The sequence below is a fragment of the Acanthochromis polyacanthus genome, chromosome 11 (genome assembly GCF_021347895.1).
Source record: "Acanthochromis polyacanthus isolate Apoly-LR-REF ecotype Palm Island chromosome 11, KAUST_Apoly_ChrSc, whole genome shotgun sequence".
Classification (NCBI taxonomy): Eukaryota; Metazoa; Chordata; class Actinopteri; family Pomacentridae; genus Acanthochromis; species Acanthochromis polyacanthus.
Window position 1 is genome coordinate 36,298,226 of NC_067123.1, and position 14,699 is coordinate 36,312,924.

Consider the following 14,699-nt stretch of genomic DNA (forward strand, 5'->3'; position numbering starts at 1 on the left):
AATATTCCCCGTATTTTTCGTAATTTTTTTATTTAAAAATAGAATATTAGCGATTTTTTGTACTGAAAACGGCTGGAATTGACTGAAGCTTAAAGGGTTAATGTATTTCCCAAAAATCTTGTTTGACCTGTACTAAAGAAAACTCAACATGTGCTTAATAAGTTTGTTTCCGAGTAAGTTTAAGTGTATGGAATTATTTTTAGGAGCGGGAAATGACCATTGCTCACCTTAAAGGAGAACTATTCCAAGTAAGTCGGAAGTATTTTAACTTATACTTGTGTTGATGACAATATTCTTCGTGATACCTGGTTGTTTTTATCGTATTTGACCACGTGCCCAATCGTCCTGCAGGTAAAAGCTGAAGAAGACAGAGCCGACACGACGGGGCTCATCCAACAGCTCGAGGAGGTCAGAAACGATGCGGCTTCCACCAAAGAAGAACTCAGCAGCTACCGGGAGCGAAATGAGAAACTTCAAGAGGACCTCCGAGTCAGTAAAGTCTCCAGTTCTAAAGTCAAAGAGGAGCTGGAGGAGGTGAGAAAGAGCGTGGACACCACCAAAGAAGAGCTCAGCAGCTACAAGCAGCACAATGAGAAACTCCACGAGGAGCTGCACAGCCGTGAACTCTCCATTTCTAAGCTTAAAGAGGAGCTGCAGGAGGTACAAACAGCCTTGATGAAAACGGCAGACTCCAGCCCTCCAACTCCTTCTCCATCTCCTTCTCCTCAGCCTCCTTCCTCCACTTCTTCCTCCTCAACTACACAGCCCAAAAGGAAAGGAAGCAAACAGCCGGCCAGTAAGGGCAGCAGTGCCAAAGATAAACCAGCTGTCTCCAGGAAAAACTCTGCACCTTCCAGCCAGTCCTCCACCAAATCTCACAGCTCGCGGCTAAACAGCAGCTCAGAGCAGCAGCAAGTGGCCGTTACAAACTCGTTCACACAGACCGAACCTCTGCAAATGTCTGATCTCAGTGCGGACAGCAAGTCTGCCACCAAAGAGGAGGTGGAGGAAGTGATCGGGGAGTTCGAGGAGAAGATTGTGCAGATGCAGGAGCTGCATGCAGCAGAAATCCTTGACATGGAGGCTCGGCACATTTCAGAGAGCGAGAACCTTCGCAGAGACACTCAGGCGCTGGAGGACGAGTGTAAAGCCCTGAAGGCCATCATCGACAAACTGCGATCAGCTGAGGTGAGGCCAGAAAGCAAGAAGAAACATGTTGGACTGTATTAATAATGTCTGCCAAAAATGCTTCGTAGCCTCCTTATGTACAAGAGGTTCTATTTTCATGGACTGTTTTCAGAATTCATTGTGTGTTAAATTATGTTTGAAAGGCTTTTTTAGGGACCATTTTTCTGGCTCCATGTGTTTATGAAACTTGTCTTGAAGGTTGTAGATCCAAAAGACTTGAACAGAAATCTCTTTCATGATGAAATACTTTGTTTTTAATCCAAAATCCAGAGAAATCTTGACTTTTATCTCATCTCATTCTTTCTAGGCTCCTGCATCAAGACAAGACCGTCCTACGTCACAATTCAAAGATGGCTACACCAGCGGTAAGATACAGTACATTCATTACTGCTGTGAACAGCTCCTCTGCTTATATTTAACTTTAACTGCTTTAACTATGTCCATCTAGACTGTATTATCTTTCATTTCTTCTTTAGGAAAGGTTTCACGTCATTCCCTTTAATGAGATGATTGTTACCAGCTCATCTATTTAAAGTAAAGGAGGGGTTTTACTTAGTAGAAAGATTGAAAACAAAACAAAGAAACCTAATGCCTGACTCTGTCCAAACTCTGTACTTTGCTTTGTCCACACCTTCATCATGTGCTTTAGGGTTCTGCTTGAATAAACAATAACTGGAATAACTTGCTGTAAACAGCAGTTCTGATATGGTAGCTGCTCTGATTTCACCCACACTGTTTTCCTTTGTACCCTTTAGTTTATCTTGTTCAGCACCTGTGTTTTCTCTCTGCTCCCCATTGCCGGTGTTTTGCTTCATGAGAGTTTTTGTCGTCATGCAGACAGCAGCTCAGACTACAGCCAGAGGACTGGATATGACCTACCGAGCTTGCAGCAGGAGTTCAGGACGACTCCAGAGGGCGCCAGGAGAGAAACAGACGACGCTCTGCCTGACCGGATCAAGGTACGCCGATTCACGAACCATACAATGATGTGAGAAAAGTTAGTTTTATGTCAAACTGTATGATGGACCATTAGTAGAAACGGCAAAATCAGACCAGCAAGAAGAGAGAAGTTTGGGAGGATATTGATATGTAATTCAACCGGGAAAGAGGTAGAAAAAGGCATGGAATTAAAAAAACAAAACAACTAAAATACCCCCAATCACTGAGATCCAGATTCACATGGGATTAGTATTATCACAGGACGTCTGTGTTCGGTGAAATATAGGAGGTCATTTGCGGTGGAATTTTTACTTTACAAATAACCGATATGACACATTCACATGGGTTTAAGATCATAGACATCCTCCACAATTCTTACAAATCACCATTGGTCCCAAGGTAATACTAATCCCGTACGGATATGGCTTTAATCATTTAGAAAAATACAAAGTAACTGTGTTTCTGTGTGGTGTTTGTGTAACCAGACGTTGCTCCGTGAGGTGCACCAGGAAGGCATGCAGGTCCTCTCTCTGTCGGAGCTTCCTCTCTCTGAAGGCGAACCCAGCGGCCAGTTCAACGTCCAGGGCTGGATGAAGGAGAGAGACGCCCTGCTGGCGACTGTGGAGTCTCTGAAAAGCCTCATCAGCCAGATGCAGACGCACAGGGAGACGCAGGTAGAGAAAACCTCGTCACAAAGAGTTTGTCAGGCCTGAACCAGTCAGAATGTTGTGATTTGAAAGCACCAAAATGTCGAATATCTCCTGGAATGATTTATCAGAAGCAACTGGATGAAGTCTGTATGTGTTTTCTCACTCGCTGCAGACGCCGGGCGGTGTTGACTGGCGTGGGGAGCTCCTGGATGCAGTCCGTCAGGTGTTTGCAAAGGAGCGGAGTGTTCTGAAACGCGCCCTCTACAGCCAGCTGGACCTGCTCGACACCAGTGACGCCATCATTCATCTCAATCAGCTGGAGCAAAGACTGGCTGAACAGGTCAGTATCAACAACTCTGTAAAGCACTTTGTATTGCGATTTCTTGTATAAAAAGTGCTATATAAATAAAGTTTAATTTGATTTGATTTGATTTGAACAACTCCCTAATGGAGTCTCCCTAATGAAGGTATTTACCCGAATGAGTTGAAAGTGTTTTAAATGCACTGTAGCGCAAAGATAGAAAGTGTTGATTTATTTAATATTATTTCAATTCTACATGAATGCTCGAGCATGTATTTTTGGACATATCGTATTTTTTTGTGAGGCACAAATGCTAGTTTACAACCAAAGGATGAGAAAGCTCTAATTTACTGGACAGAAAGACACTCTTCAGGTGTTTCTTTTGTGTTTTCTTGTTATTATTTGAACCATTCAGTAACCAAACAGACGTTGTTTATGTGGTTTTGGTGCAGGACGCCCAGCACAGAGACGCCATGGGTTTACTCCACTTTTCAGAAAGGTCAAGTCTCATCTCTGAGATTCATCAGCTCCGTGGTCAACTGGAGCAACTTCATCAAGGTAAACCAGCTCCAAAAAAACTCTTTGTTACGCATATATTGTGTTTTTTACCTGCAGATTTACCCGTTGCCGTAAATATAAGAGGCATAATTCACATTTTCTATACCAGCTGGCTCAGCTGGATGCTTTAAATCCAACATGATATTAATGTGTCATTTCTTTGTCGTCTAGGCGTCCAGCCCGGCCTCTCGCTCGCCGGTGAATGTAGCATGAAGGAGCAGAGGGAGGGAGGAGGAGCCGGCGGAGCAGTGGAGGTGGACAGATTTCTCGTAGAGGAGCTGAAGAGTGAACTCTCCCAGACTAAACTAGAGCTGGAGACGACGCTCAAAGCCCAGCACAAGCACCTCAAAGAGCTGGACACTCTCAGGTTAGACACGACTCTGATGCAACACACCTGCAAGACAACAGTGCAAGTTCACCGCTTAACACTGATATGAAGCTAGCATCAGATATTATCTTTTTCCGACAATTTAGGTGTGAGTGATTCATTTCAAACTAAGTAAAGAAAATGTTGTTATTCGATTTATCCCATTCAGTCCCTCTAGGATTTTGGGGGGCTTTTTTCGGGATTGCTGTGGCCTAAAATGCCTGAGTTTGTGGTATCTTTTCTAAAAAATTGCCACGTAAGTTGCGATTTTTTTCAGCATATTTGTTATGATGAAATTGCGGGAGATGGGGGACGCTCACGGCTCGTCACGTCAATTAATTAATCTAACTGGCCTTCATTCTTTCAGTGCTCATAATAGATCTTAGATGCAGCAGCTTCCGTCACGATGATTTGTCTGGTCTGTGGTCCGCTCATTTCAACCGTTCTCCTGGTATTTTTCGTGGCAGAAAAGTGTTCGTCAATGGATGATCTTCGTTTGTATTCCACCACAATGTTGCTCGGATGCAGAACAGTTTACCTTGTTGTGTAATAAATTGTGCTGACGCTGTTACCAATTTAGAGCTGTGTGATGTCAGAGTGACCTGTGCTACACTTATGAACCTGATGTTTGAATTTGATGTACTGTCAGTATGACCTGTATTGCACTTGTGAACCTGGCTATACCTGGTTGTACCTGAAAATAACGAAGGTAAAAAACAGAGACGGCATGGGGACTGTGCTAAAGGGAGGGTCTCTCCCTTTGAGGGATTGCCAGCTCAGTCTTATTATTTTTGGAGAGTTAGGGATGTTCCAGACATCATTAAAAAAATTAACCCTATGTATTAATAGTGTAAAATGAAAGTTGGCACAGGTAAAGGAAGGAAGGGCCAGGGGAGTGACCAAACCTGGCCCATACTGTATAAAAGATTGAGCGTTTTGACCAGAGGTCAGAAGGGTCCCGGGATCGCTCTCATGTGTTTGACTTGTGTCTGTACAAGAATAAACACTTTTCTTCGTGGCATCTGAAGACTTGGCTCCTGGAATTCCTTTGATGATTCTATGGTGAGACTTAGATATTTTCAGACCTAGAACTTAGATTTAAATTACAAGTGTTATTACATTGAGTGATCAGGTTAGACATAAATCCTACGTAGTGGGACAACTGGCCCTCCCACTGCAACCTCCGCTTTCATAAAGAACATCAAGGAATTGTTTTTCACGATCTTCAGCAGTCATTTTTGTTGGTAAATGACAGACATTAGAATTGGACTTGTCTGCACCTTCAGATCATAAACAAGGACATGAATTCGGTGATGTACGTGCGTTACGTTTAAGCTGGGGGCTACTGTGATCGGTGGAAGTCACTCGACGCTGGCCAGAATTGTGGAAAAGTTGCAATGATTGGACAAAATTGCAAGAATTCACAGAGATTGGTCGAATAAATTCTTGGAGGGACTGCTTATTCTAAGTTTGTCACAGTGCATAAATAGACACTTTTTAGTTCCACCTACTTCTATCCAAGGTTTTATTGTTTCCATAGAGGTTTAGGACTTCATATCGCAGTGAAAAATGAATCCACAGTGAGTAAAAATGTGACGGGAGCAGAAATGCCCAGAAACATTGTAAAGTTCAGGTTGCCTTAAGTTGCTTGATCGAAACTTTATTTGTGTTTGAAGAAACACATTTTATAAAAATGCTCAGTTTGAATAAATCTCAATCAACAGCACTAAAATGAGTGTATGATTGAAATTCAGCTCATTAAAATGATCTCCACATGTCAACAGGGCAGAGGTATCTCAAAAAGCTGCAGAGGTGGATGCACTAAATGACCACCTGACAGAGGAGAGGAAGAAAATCAGAGATCTGCAGTGGACCATGGAGAAGGAGAAATGTCGAACCGGGAGATCGGAGGAGAGCAAACGAGAGGAACTGGAGGTACGACAGCTTTGCTTCGTAGCTTGGGTTGTCTTGCTAAAACATTCCCGCTCTTCCTTGCAATGACCCTGACATTTTCAGATCAAGTCGTGTTTTCCTTTCCCCACCAGGACCTGCACATGGTTATAGAGGAGCAGAAGAACCACGTAGCCCATCTGAACCAGACCCTGGTGCAGGAGCGGCAGGCCTCCTCTCAGCTCTCCCAGCAGGCTGAACAGGAGCGGCTCGGCCTCCACAGACGGCTGCAGGAGCTCCAGGTCCAGCTGGAGACAGAGCGAGCCAAAGCCCAGGAGATGAGCACCGCGCTGGGGAGGGAAAGGGAGCTGAGGACCAGCGTCTCCTCTGACAGCGGTCCGTCCAACGAGGAGCGGGTTCAGGAGGACGGGAGGAGCCCCGGAGAGGAAGGGAGTCTCCTGGAAAGACTGCAGAGGGAGCTGGATGATAAACATGCACAGGTGGGATGTTGGTGGAGCTTTACTGAACTAACTCCAAACTGTGACACAAATTCCACATTTTAATTCCCTGCTTCTGAATCATGATTCACAAAAAGGAACGTTCATGAGCTAAAACAGTGATTCACAACTTGGAAGTACTAAATTTGTTGCCCTGATTTCTTTCTTTTTCTTTTTTTTTTTCCAATTCTAAAACCTATGCAGACACTATGAGAAGGACAAACAAATGTACTCTCCCAGTTGAAGTTTGGACACACCTTCTTGTTCGATATATTTTATTTAATTAGTTTGTGCATTGTAGATTTATACTATAAACATCGAAGTATAAAAGAATACATGTGATATTATGTTGTCAACAAAAAGTGTTAATCTTCGGTATTAATCTACACTGTATAAAATAATCCAAATAAATAAAAAGCATTGAATGAGAAGGTGTGTCCAAACTTTTGTGTACACTTGAAATGTTAACAAAATATGGACATACAGCCTGTGATGAGAGCTCAAGAGTATGCATGTGTTGCTTTAAAGTCAAGGGTCTTTTCTTATTTGTTTGCTTCACATTAATGATGAAATCTAATTACAGAAATCTGGTTTGAAGTCCACAGTCCAAAAACATGCTGAGGTTAATTGAGTACTCTAAATTGTCCGTAGGTGTGAATGCGAGTGTGATTGTTCGTCTGTGTATGTAGCCCTGTGACAGACTGGCGACCTGTCCTGGGTGTCCCCTGCCTTCGCCCGAGTCAGCTGGGATAGGCTCCAGCACCCCCCGCGACCCTAATGAGGATAAAGCGGTGTATAGAGGATGGATGGATGTATGGTTTGAAGTCCGGTTTGTCTGTCATCTTTCAATTGATGACACAAAAAAAGTAAAATGTACTTGCAGCATAGAATTATTTTAACCCTGTAAGACCCAATTCTAGAAGAAAAATTAGCTAAAATAAATTAAATTAAATTAAAGCTAAATTTAGATGTGCATATATATGAACCCAAATAAAGGGAAAAAAATTAGCAAAAATAAATATATTTAAAAAAACAAAAAATAAATAAGATTATTTATTTATATGTACACAAATCTAAAAAAAAGAAAATTAGAAAAATAAATAAATAAAATTAAAACTAAATTTAGATGTGCATATATACAAACCCAAATAAAGGAAAAAATAAGCAAAAATAAATATATACAAAAAAAAAAGATTTATTTATATGTACACAAATCTTTAAAAAAGCAAATGAGCAAAAATAAATAATACAGCTAAAACTAAATTTAGATATGCATGTAAATAAAACCCCAATATATAAATATATGTGCAAAAATTATGTATATTTAAATATATATTAGAAAACAATAATAAATAAAATAATAATAATATAAGTTGTATAAAACCAAATATAGAAATAAATGAGCAAAAATTTTATATTCAGCTGATGTATTTTTTCAACAGTGGGTTTTACAGGGTTAATGAGATATTTACAGATACGTGATGTTGCAGCTGTGTGTTTAAATGTTGCATCTTTATTTCTGTCTTAACTCGACCTGATTTTTCCTCCTCCAGGTGGTGGATCTCCTCAGTCAGGTGGAGGTCCAGAGACTCGAGGTGGTACGAAAGGAGGAGGAGCTAACTCTGGCGAGTCAGAAGTCTGGACGAGACCAGGAGGCGCTGCTGGAGGCTCGAGCTCAGCTGGAGAGGCTGGAGGTGCAAATGTCAGAGGTCCAGGAGCAGCTGGAGAACGAGCTGGACAGGAGGAGGAGCCTGGAGGAAGAGAAGGAGAGACTGGAGGAGAGGCTGAACCAGTTTGGACCGAGGGAGGTGAGTGGAGCTCTGCAGGCTGGTGGCCAGAGTGTGAGTGAAACCAGTGACACGATATTTACTTTTGAGTGCCTTTTTAGTAGCTTTTTAATGTTTCTTTTTCATGTTAGAGCATTAAAACTGTTGTTCTGTCATCTCAACAGGACGCCATCTGGCAGAGTGAGTCCACTGATCTCACCAAAGACTGGGTTTTCCAGCAGCAGAGTGGAAATGTTCACCCAGGGAGCTCCAGCGCTTCTCCTCAGGTGGAAGTCTCTCCAGCAGGCCTCTCCAGCGGCCTACACCACGGCCCCTGGCGCACAGTCGACAAGATTGTGGGCAAACTTCACCTAATTTCCTCAAAGATCCGCAGCATGTCCAGCAACACCACTGGCAGGTAATCAAAGCAGCTGTCCTCATTATTTTTACGTTATTTGCTCATAAACAGACTGGACTCAGATGTTTTCATGCATTTTTCAGAGTTATTTACTGTCTTTCAGCTTGTTGTTTTGGTGCAGCTACAGTGTTCAAGTTTACTCTTCGTGCATTTTTTAAACGAGCTGCTCTTAAAAGAAAAACTCAGTCCTAAAAACCATGTTGGTGTTACTAGTGCTCTGTAGAGCCCGATATTTCCTATTTCAAGTTGATTAAGAAGAAACAGGAAGAGTTTTTATTCAGAAATATGCTAATTCTGGAGTCTCTCTTCTGGACTGCCGGTCTTTTATCAGATTAATGCTGTTGAACTGTTTCCTGAAAACGTCCAGAAATGATATATTCATCAATCAGGTCAAGGAAATGTTTAACTTGTGGCTTCTGAAGAGGGAATATTGCTGCTTTTATGTGGTTGACGTCTTGAGTGACGTTTTATAGACCAAATGTCAGCAGAAAACATTCATCTTAAGTCCTCCTTCTGTCAGAAATCATCAGCTTCTTTCTGCTCCACCTTCCTCTCATTTACCTGGAATTTTTATAGCATAAAATGTCGATACCTATTTGTATAGCCAACATTTTCTGAGGTGTTTCTGTGTAAATTGCATGTCGACCCACTTTCTGAAGGTTTTTTTTACACCATGACGCATGGAAATAAACTCGCAGAAGTCAATAAAAAAGTTATTTTCTGAATTTTGGACTTACTTTTGTAAATGAATGATAATGCTCAACGTGTCTGATGGATGTGTAAACAGGTTTACAGTGTCAGTTTTAAAGGTGATAAGATGTCAGTGTCTGTTTTAACCCTCTGAACCAGAAACGACCTGTGTTATCTTTAAAAAAAAACCACAGGATTCCACCATTCATCACATCCAGAAGCTTCCCTAACTACTAATCTGTGACGTGCTGTTCAGTTGGAAATATTAACCCTAAATCTACACTTTAAGTGATGATTTTATTCCACGTGTCTCATTTAAAACTTCACCTAAAATATGCTGTTTGTGCTCACCAGATTCTTTAAAAAACAAAAAAGCCTGCGCTCCTCAACAAACTGAGAAAACACGGATGAATTACACACGTGGACAAAATTGTTGGTACCCCTCAGTTAAAGAAGGAAAAACTCACAATTCTCACTGAAATCACTTGAAACTCACAAAACTAACAATAAATACAAATTTATTGAAAATTAAATAATCAAAAACAGCCATTACTTTTGAATTGTTGATTAACATAATTATTTAAAAAAAACAAACTAATGAAACAGGCCTGGACAAAAATGATGGTACCTCTATAAAAGATTGAAAACTATTTGACCAGAGTGACATGATTAACTCAGGTGTGTCATTTAATTGACATCACAGGTGTTTCCAAACTCATAATCAGTCAGTCTGCCTATTTAAAGGGAGACAAGTAGTCACCCTGCTGTTTGGTGAAAAGGTGTGTACCACACTGAACATGGACAACAGAAAGCGAAGGAGAGAATTGTCCCAGGACATCCGAAAAAAAATGATAGACAAACATCTTAAAGGTAAAGGCTATAAGGCCATCTCTAAACAGCTTGAAGTTCCTGTGACAACAGTGGCTCATATTATTCAGAAGTTCAAGACCCACGGGACAGTAGCCAACCTCCCTGGACGTGGCCGCAAGAGGAAAATTGATGACAAATTGAAGAGACGGATCGTTGGAATTGTATCCAAAGAGCCCAGAGCAACCTCCAAAGAAATTAAAGGTGAACTCCAAGGCCAAGGTACATCAGTGTCAGATCGCACCATTCGTCGTTGTTTGAGCCAAAGTGGACTTCATGGGAGACGACCAAGGAGGACACCACTGCTGAAAAAAACTCATAAAAAAGCCAGACTGGAATTTGCAAAAATGCATGTTGACAAGCCACAAAGCTTCTGGGAGAATGTCCTTTGGACAGATGAGACCAAACTGGAGCTTTTTGGTAAGGCACATCAACTCTATGTTCATAGACTCAAAAACCAAGCATACGAAGAAAAGAACACTGTCCCTACGGTGAAACATGGAGGAGGCTCAGTAATGTTTTGGGGCTGCTTTGCTGCATCTGGCACAGGGTGTCTTGAAAGTGTGCAAGGTACGATGAAATCTGAAGACTATCAAGGCATTCTGGAGAGAAATGTGCTGCCTAGTGTCAGAAAGCTTGGTCTCAGTCGCAGGTCATGGGTCTTCCAACAGGACAACCATCCAAAACACACAGCCAAAAACACCCAAGAATGGCTGAGAGAAAAGCGTTGGACTATTCTAAAGTGGCCTTCTATGAGCCCAGATCTGAATCCCATTGAACATATGTGGAAGGAGCTGAAACATGCCATTTGGAGAAGACACCCATCAAACCTGAGACAACTGGAGCTGTTTGCTCATGAGGAGTGGGCCAAAATACCTGTTGACAGCTGCAGAACGCTCATTGACAAATACAGAAATCGTTTAATTGCAGTGATTGCCTCAAAAGGTTGTGCAACAAAATATTAAGTTATGGGTACCATCATTTTTGTCCAGCCCTATTTCATTAGTTTGTTTTTTTAAATAATTATGTTAATCAACAATTCAAAAGTAATGGCTGATTTTGATTATTTAATTTTCAATAAATTTTTATTTATTGTTAGTTTTGTGAGTTTCAAGTGATTTCAGTGAGAATTGTGGGTTTTTCCTTCTTTAACTGAGGGGTACCAACAATTTTGTCCACGTGTGTAGCTGTGACAAACTGACACGTGATGAAGATGTTTTAGTCTTTTTGGCTGAAGTACAGATTGTGTTTACACAGTGTATGGAAAATGTATGGAAAAAAATGTACAACCTAATTGGAGAAATATTATTATATGTAGAGTCACTGGAACAGGTAACATGCATGCACACTTGGAAAAGAATATGTGTTATTTCCAGGTTTTTGTAAAATAATTCATCAAAGAAATAATTTAGATTCTTTTTTATGGTGGCCATGTGTGAGCTGTTTCCAAAAATGTAAAAATAAATGAGCTCACAAGGTGTAAACATGTGACAGGAGCAAAAAACACCCATAAACGTTTTGGGATTCAGATAGTTGAAGTAAATTCAAATTCTATAGCACCAGATTGCTGAAATTTTTACTTGTGTTTACAGCAGAGCACATGAAATGTAAAACAGTCTACAAGAGCCTGATTAGAATGTCCTCATCATGAATTTGTACATTTGTTCTGTGCAGGCCGACTGCAGAGGTCGACAGTGAGGAGCTGTCCTGGATCCAGTCTGGTGTTGATGAGGTCATCACTATGCTGCAGCAATCCCCAGGTCTACCCTCTGTCCCTGAGGTCAGCAGATGTTCTCACACTACCACATCATCTATATCTGATTTTGTTGTGTTTGTGTTTAATCGAGGACGTAGGGAAGAAAAATGTCCAATCAAATTCCTGGCAAACTATATGTGAGACACAAATTTCAGCGAAAAGAAAGAAACCTCAGTGAACCAGAATCTGCCGCTCATGTCGGTGTTTTGTAAACAACATCTGTTGAGCTCTGCACATGCTTGTGACTGCTCATCCATGTGTTTTCCTCCTTCAGAGCGTGTCCCTGCTGGCAGGAGGCTCCTCCAGCTCCTCCAACACCCTGACGGAGCGGCTGCTGAGGCAGAACGCCGAGCTGACAGGTTTCGTCAGCCGTCTGACCGAAGAGAAGAACGATCTGAGGAACCACACGCTCCGCTTGGAGGAGGAACTGCGACGCTACCGGCAGGCTGGACTTGGATCTGGTGACAGCGTGAGTACATCGCAGAAAAACATGGATAGAAACTGTGTTCTTAGATCTGGAGGTTACAGTAATGCTGCTGTGCTTCTGGTGTAAAAATCTTCTTTTACTGGGGCCAGAATATTTGTCTCCCACATTATTAATTCCATATAATAGACTTGAATACGAAACAGAAAGTGACTCCTGCATTTTTCTGCCTTTACATTCTATTTGAAATAAATGTTTATGATCAAACAGGCTTGAGCATGAATTATTTTTGTCATTTCATGTAGCAGACTTTGACTAAAGAGTGTTTGGTTTCTTCTTGCAGTCCAGCAGGAGAGGAACATCAAAGATGGACTCGGCAGGTATGATGTTCTCTCAGGAGCGGGAAGCTTGGACTCGGGAGAAGTTCCGTCTGGAGAAAGCTTTACATCTGGCTCAGTCCCAGGTGGCCCGACTCAGGACAGAGATCCGGTCCGACACTCTGAGAGAGATCACCGGGCCTGAGGCCGACAATGCTGCACTGAAGGTCAGCAGATAACAGCTGATGAGAACCTTTAAACCTGTTTGTGATGAGTTTCTTTGAGGCACTCGTGTGTTAAATCAGCACTGAAAACTATTAAAACATGAACAAATGCTTGAGTATAAAGTTGAAAAGCTCATTTCTTTCTTTTCCTTCCTTTCTGTCTTCGCCTCCAGAGGATGTATGGGAAATACCTGAGGTCAGAAAGCTTCCGCAAAGCTTTGATCTACCAGAAGAAGTATTTGCTGTTACTGCTGGGCGGTTTCCAGGAGTGTGAAGAAGCCACGCTGACGCTGTTGTCCAGGATGGGCAGCCGGCCATCGCTCTCTAGCCTGGAGTCCCTCAGCCAGCGCCGCCGGGGTTTGATGCGCTTCCGCTCTGCTGTGCGAGTCTCTATCGCCCTCTCCAGGTAGGCAGCTGGACGTCAAAATTAACGTATTAGCGTGGATTAATCCATCATAATGACTGATCTGATTAAAACTTTTAATGCAATTAACGCATCTGCAGTGCAGAGTGAATAAAAATCCCTGAAACATCTCTGGCAACACATTTTGGGCAGATTGTCCAAGTAGACTTCCCGTTGTGCAAATGGGCCGTTAATCTGACAGAACCAAGCAACTCAGAATGGAAAACGCTAAACCGTCTCAATGGGAACTGTCAGTGCTATATATATAGATGCAAAATGAAACGCAATTAATTTAGATTAAAAATGAATGCTGTTAAATTGTGATTCATCTAAATGAATCCACAGCAACCCTGTGATTAATCTGATTAAACATTTGAAGCTTTTGACGGGGCTAATACGAACTGCTCAAATCTAGACTGGAATGTCCTACAGAGAATTAAAATTCTTTAAAGCACAGTTTGTACCCTGTGATTTTTAAAAAATTTACCAGTAAAAACAAAAGAAGAAGGAAGATTGCAGTGCTTTTTTTCCACGTGGACCGAACACGTTAGAGCTGGATGCTAAATGTAAATACTTATTTTGCATTTTCACAAATAGAATCTAAGTTTTGCACATTTGAAGGTGGGTTTATTGAGGGCTAATCTAAAGCATCTCTCTCATCTTTAAATCAGAAAAATGCTTAAAAGTTCAAGTTTCCCGTAACTTTTCCCTTAACTATGAATCAGAAGTGAACTTCAGTCTGGTTTGGTTGAGCGTGTTCTTTGTGTTGTGATGAAATGTAACACAACACCGTGCTGTGACAAAGAAAACACACCGATGAGATGCATGTAGTGAAAAAAATAGAAATATTTTGATTAGTTTTACAGCACATGTGCTTTGAGGACTCACTTAATACCAAAAGTGAAATGTGATTAATATAGATTAAAAATGAATGATATTTAATGATGATTAATCCACAGCAGCCCCTGTGATTAATCTGATTTACAGTTTTAATTGTTTGACAACACTAAAATTAGCACAATTTAGTTTATTTCTTCCTCACTTCGGATTTCGGTGCCCAGCCATGTCTCCTTACCAACAGATGGTGTGTGTGTGTGTGTGTGTGTGTGTGTGTGTGTGTGTGTGTGTGTGTGTGTGTGTGTGTGTGTGTGTGTGTGTGTGTGTGTGTGTGTGTGTGTGTGTGTGTGTGTGTGTGTGTGTGTGTGTGTGTGTGTGTGTGTGTGTGTGTGTGTGTGTGTGTGTGTGTGTGTGTGTGTGTGTGTGTGTGTGTGTGTGTGTGTGTGTGTGTGTGTGTGTGTGTGTGTGTGTGTGTGTGTGTGTGTGTGTGTGTGTGTGTGTGTGTGTCTATTCGCATGTCTACGTATGTGTGTGAATGTATATGTGATTGTGTATCTGTGTGTATATTTGTGGGGGGTGGGAGGTTTCGGGTTTTTCATAGTGTTTT

The 14,699-nt window shown here is 41.6% G+C and overlaps 1 protein-coding gene across 1 annotated transcript in view; it reads left to right on the plus strand.

The window, feature by feature from the left end:
- akap9 (A kinase (PRKA) anchor protein 9) overlaps window positions 1-14,699 on the plus strand; it is an 81,212-nt gene that overhangs the window by 63,052 nt on the left and 3,461 nt on the right. The window contains exons 34-49 of the mRNA XM_051956080.1: window positions 204-248; window positions 352-1,188; window positions 1,496-1,553; window positions 2,026-2,147; window positions 2,613-2,801; window positions 2,950-3,117; window positions 3,531-3,636; window positions 3,808-4,003; window positions 5,788-5,938; window positions 6,049-6,393; window positions 7,944-8,231; window positions 8,342-8,574; window positions 11,806-11,911; window positions 12,162-12,356; window positions 12,655-12,855; window positions 13,026-13,258. Of these exons, the coding sequence (XP_051812040.1) occupies window positions 204-248; window positions 352-1,188; window positions 1,496-1,553; window positions 2,026-2,147; window positions 2,613-2,801; window positions 2,950-3,117; window positions 3,531-3,636; window positions 3,808-4,003; window positions 5,788-5,938; window positions 6,049-6,393; window positions 7,944-8,231; window positions 8,342-8,574; window positions 11,806-11,911; window positions 12,162-12,356; window positions 12,655-12,855; window positions 13,026-13,258 (3,473 nt within the window). The remainder of the gene's footprint in view (window positions 1-203; window positions 249-351; window positions 1,189-1,495; window positions 1,554-2,025; window positions 2,148-2,612; window positions 2,802-2,949; window positions 3,118-3,530; window positions 3,637-3,807; window positions 4,004-5,787; window positions 5,939-6,048; window positions 6,394-7,943; window positions 8,232-8,341; window positions 8,575-11,805; window positions 11,912-12,161; window positions 12,357-12,654; window positions 12,856-13,025; window positions 13,259-14,699) is intronic.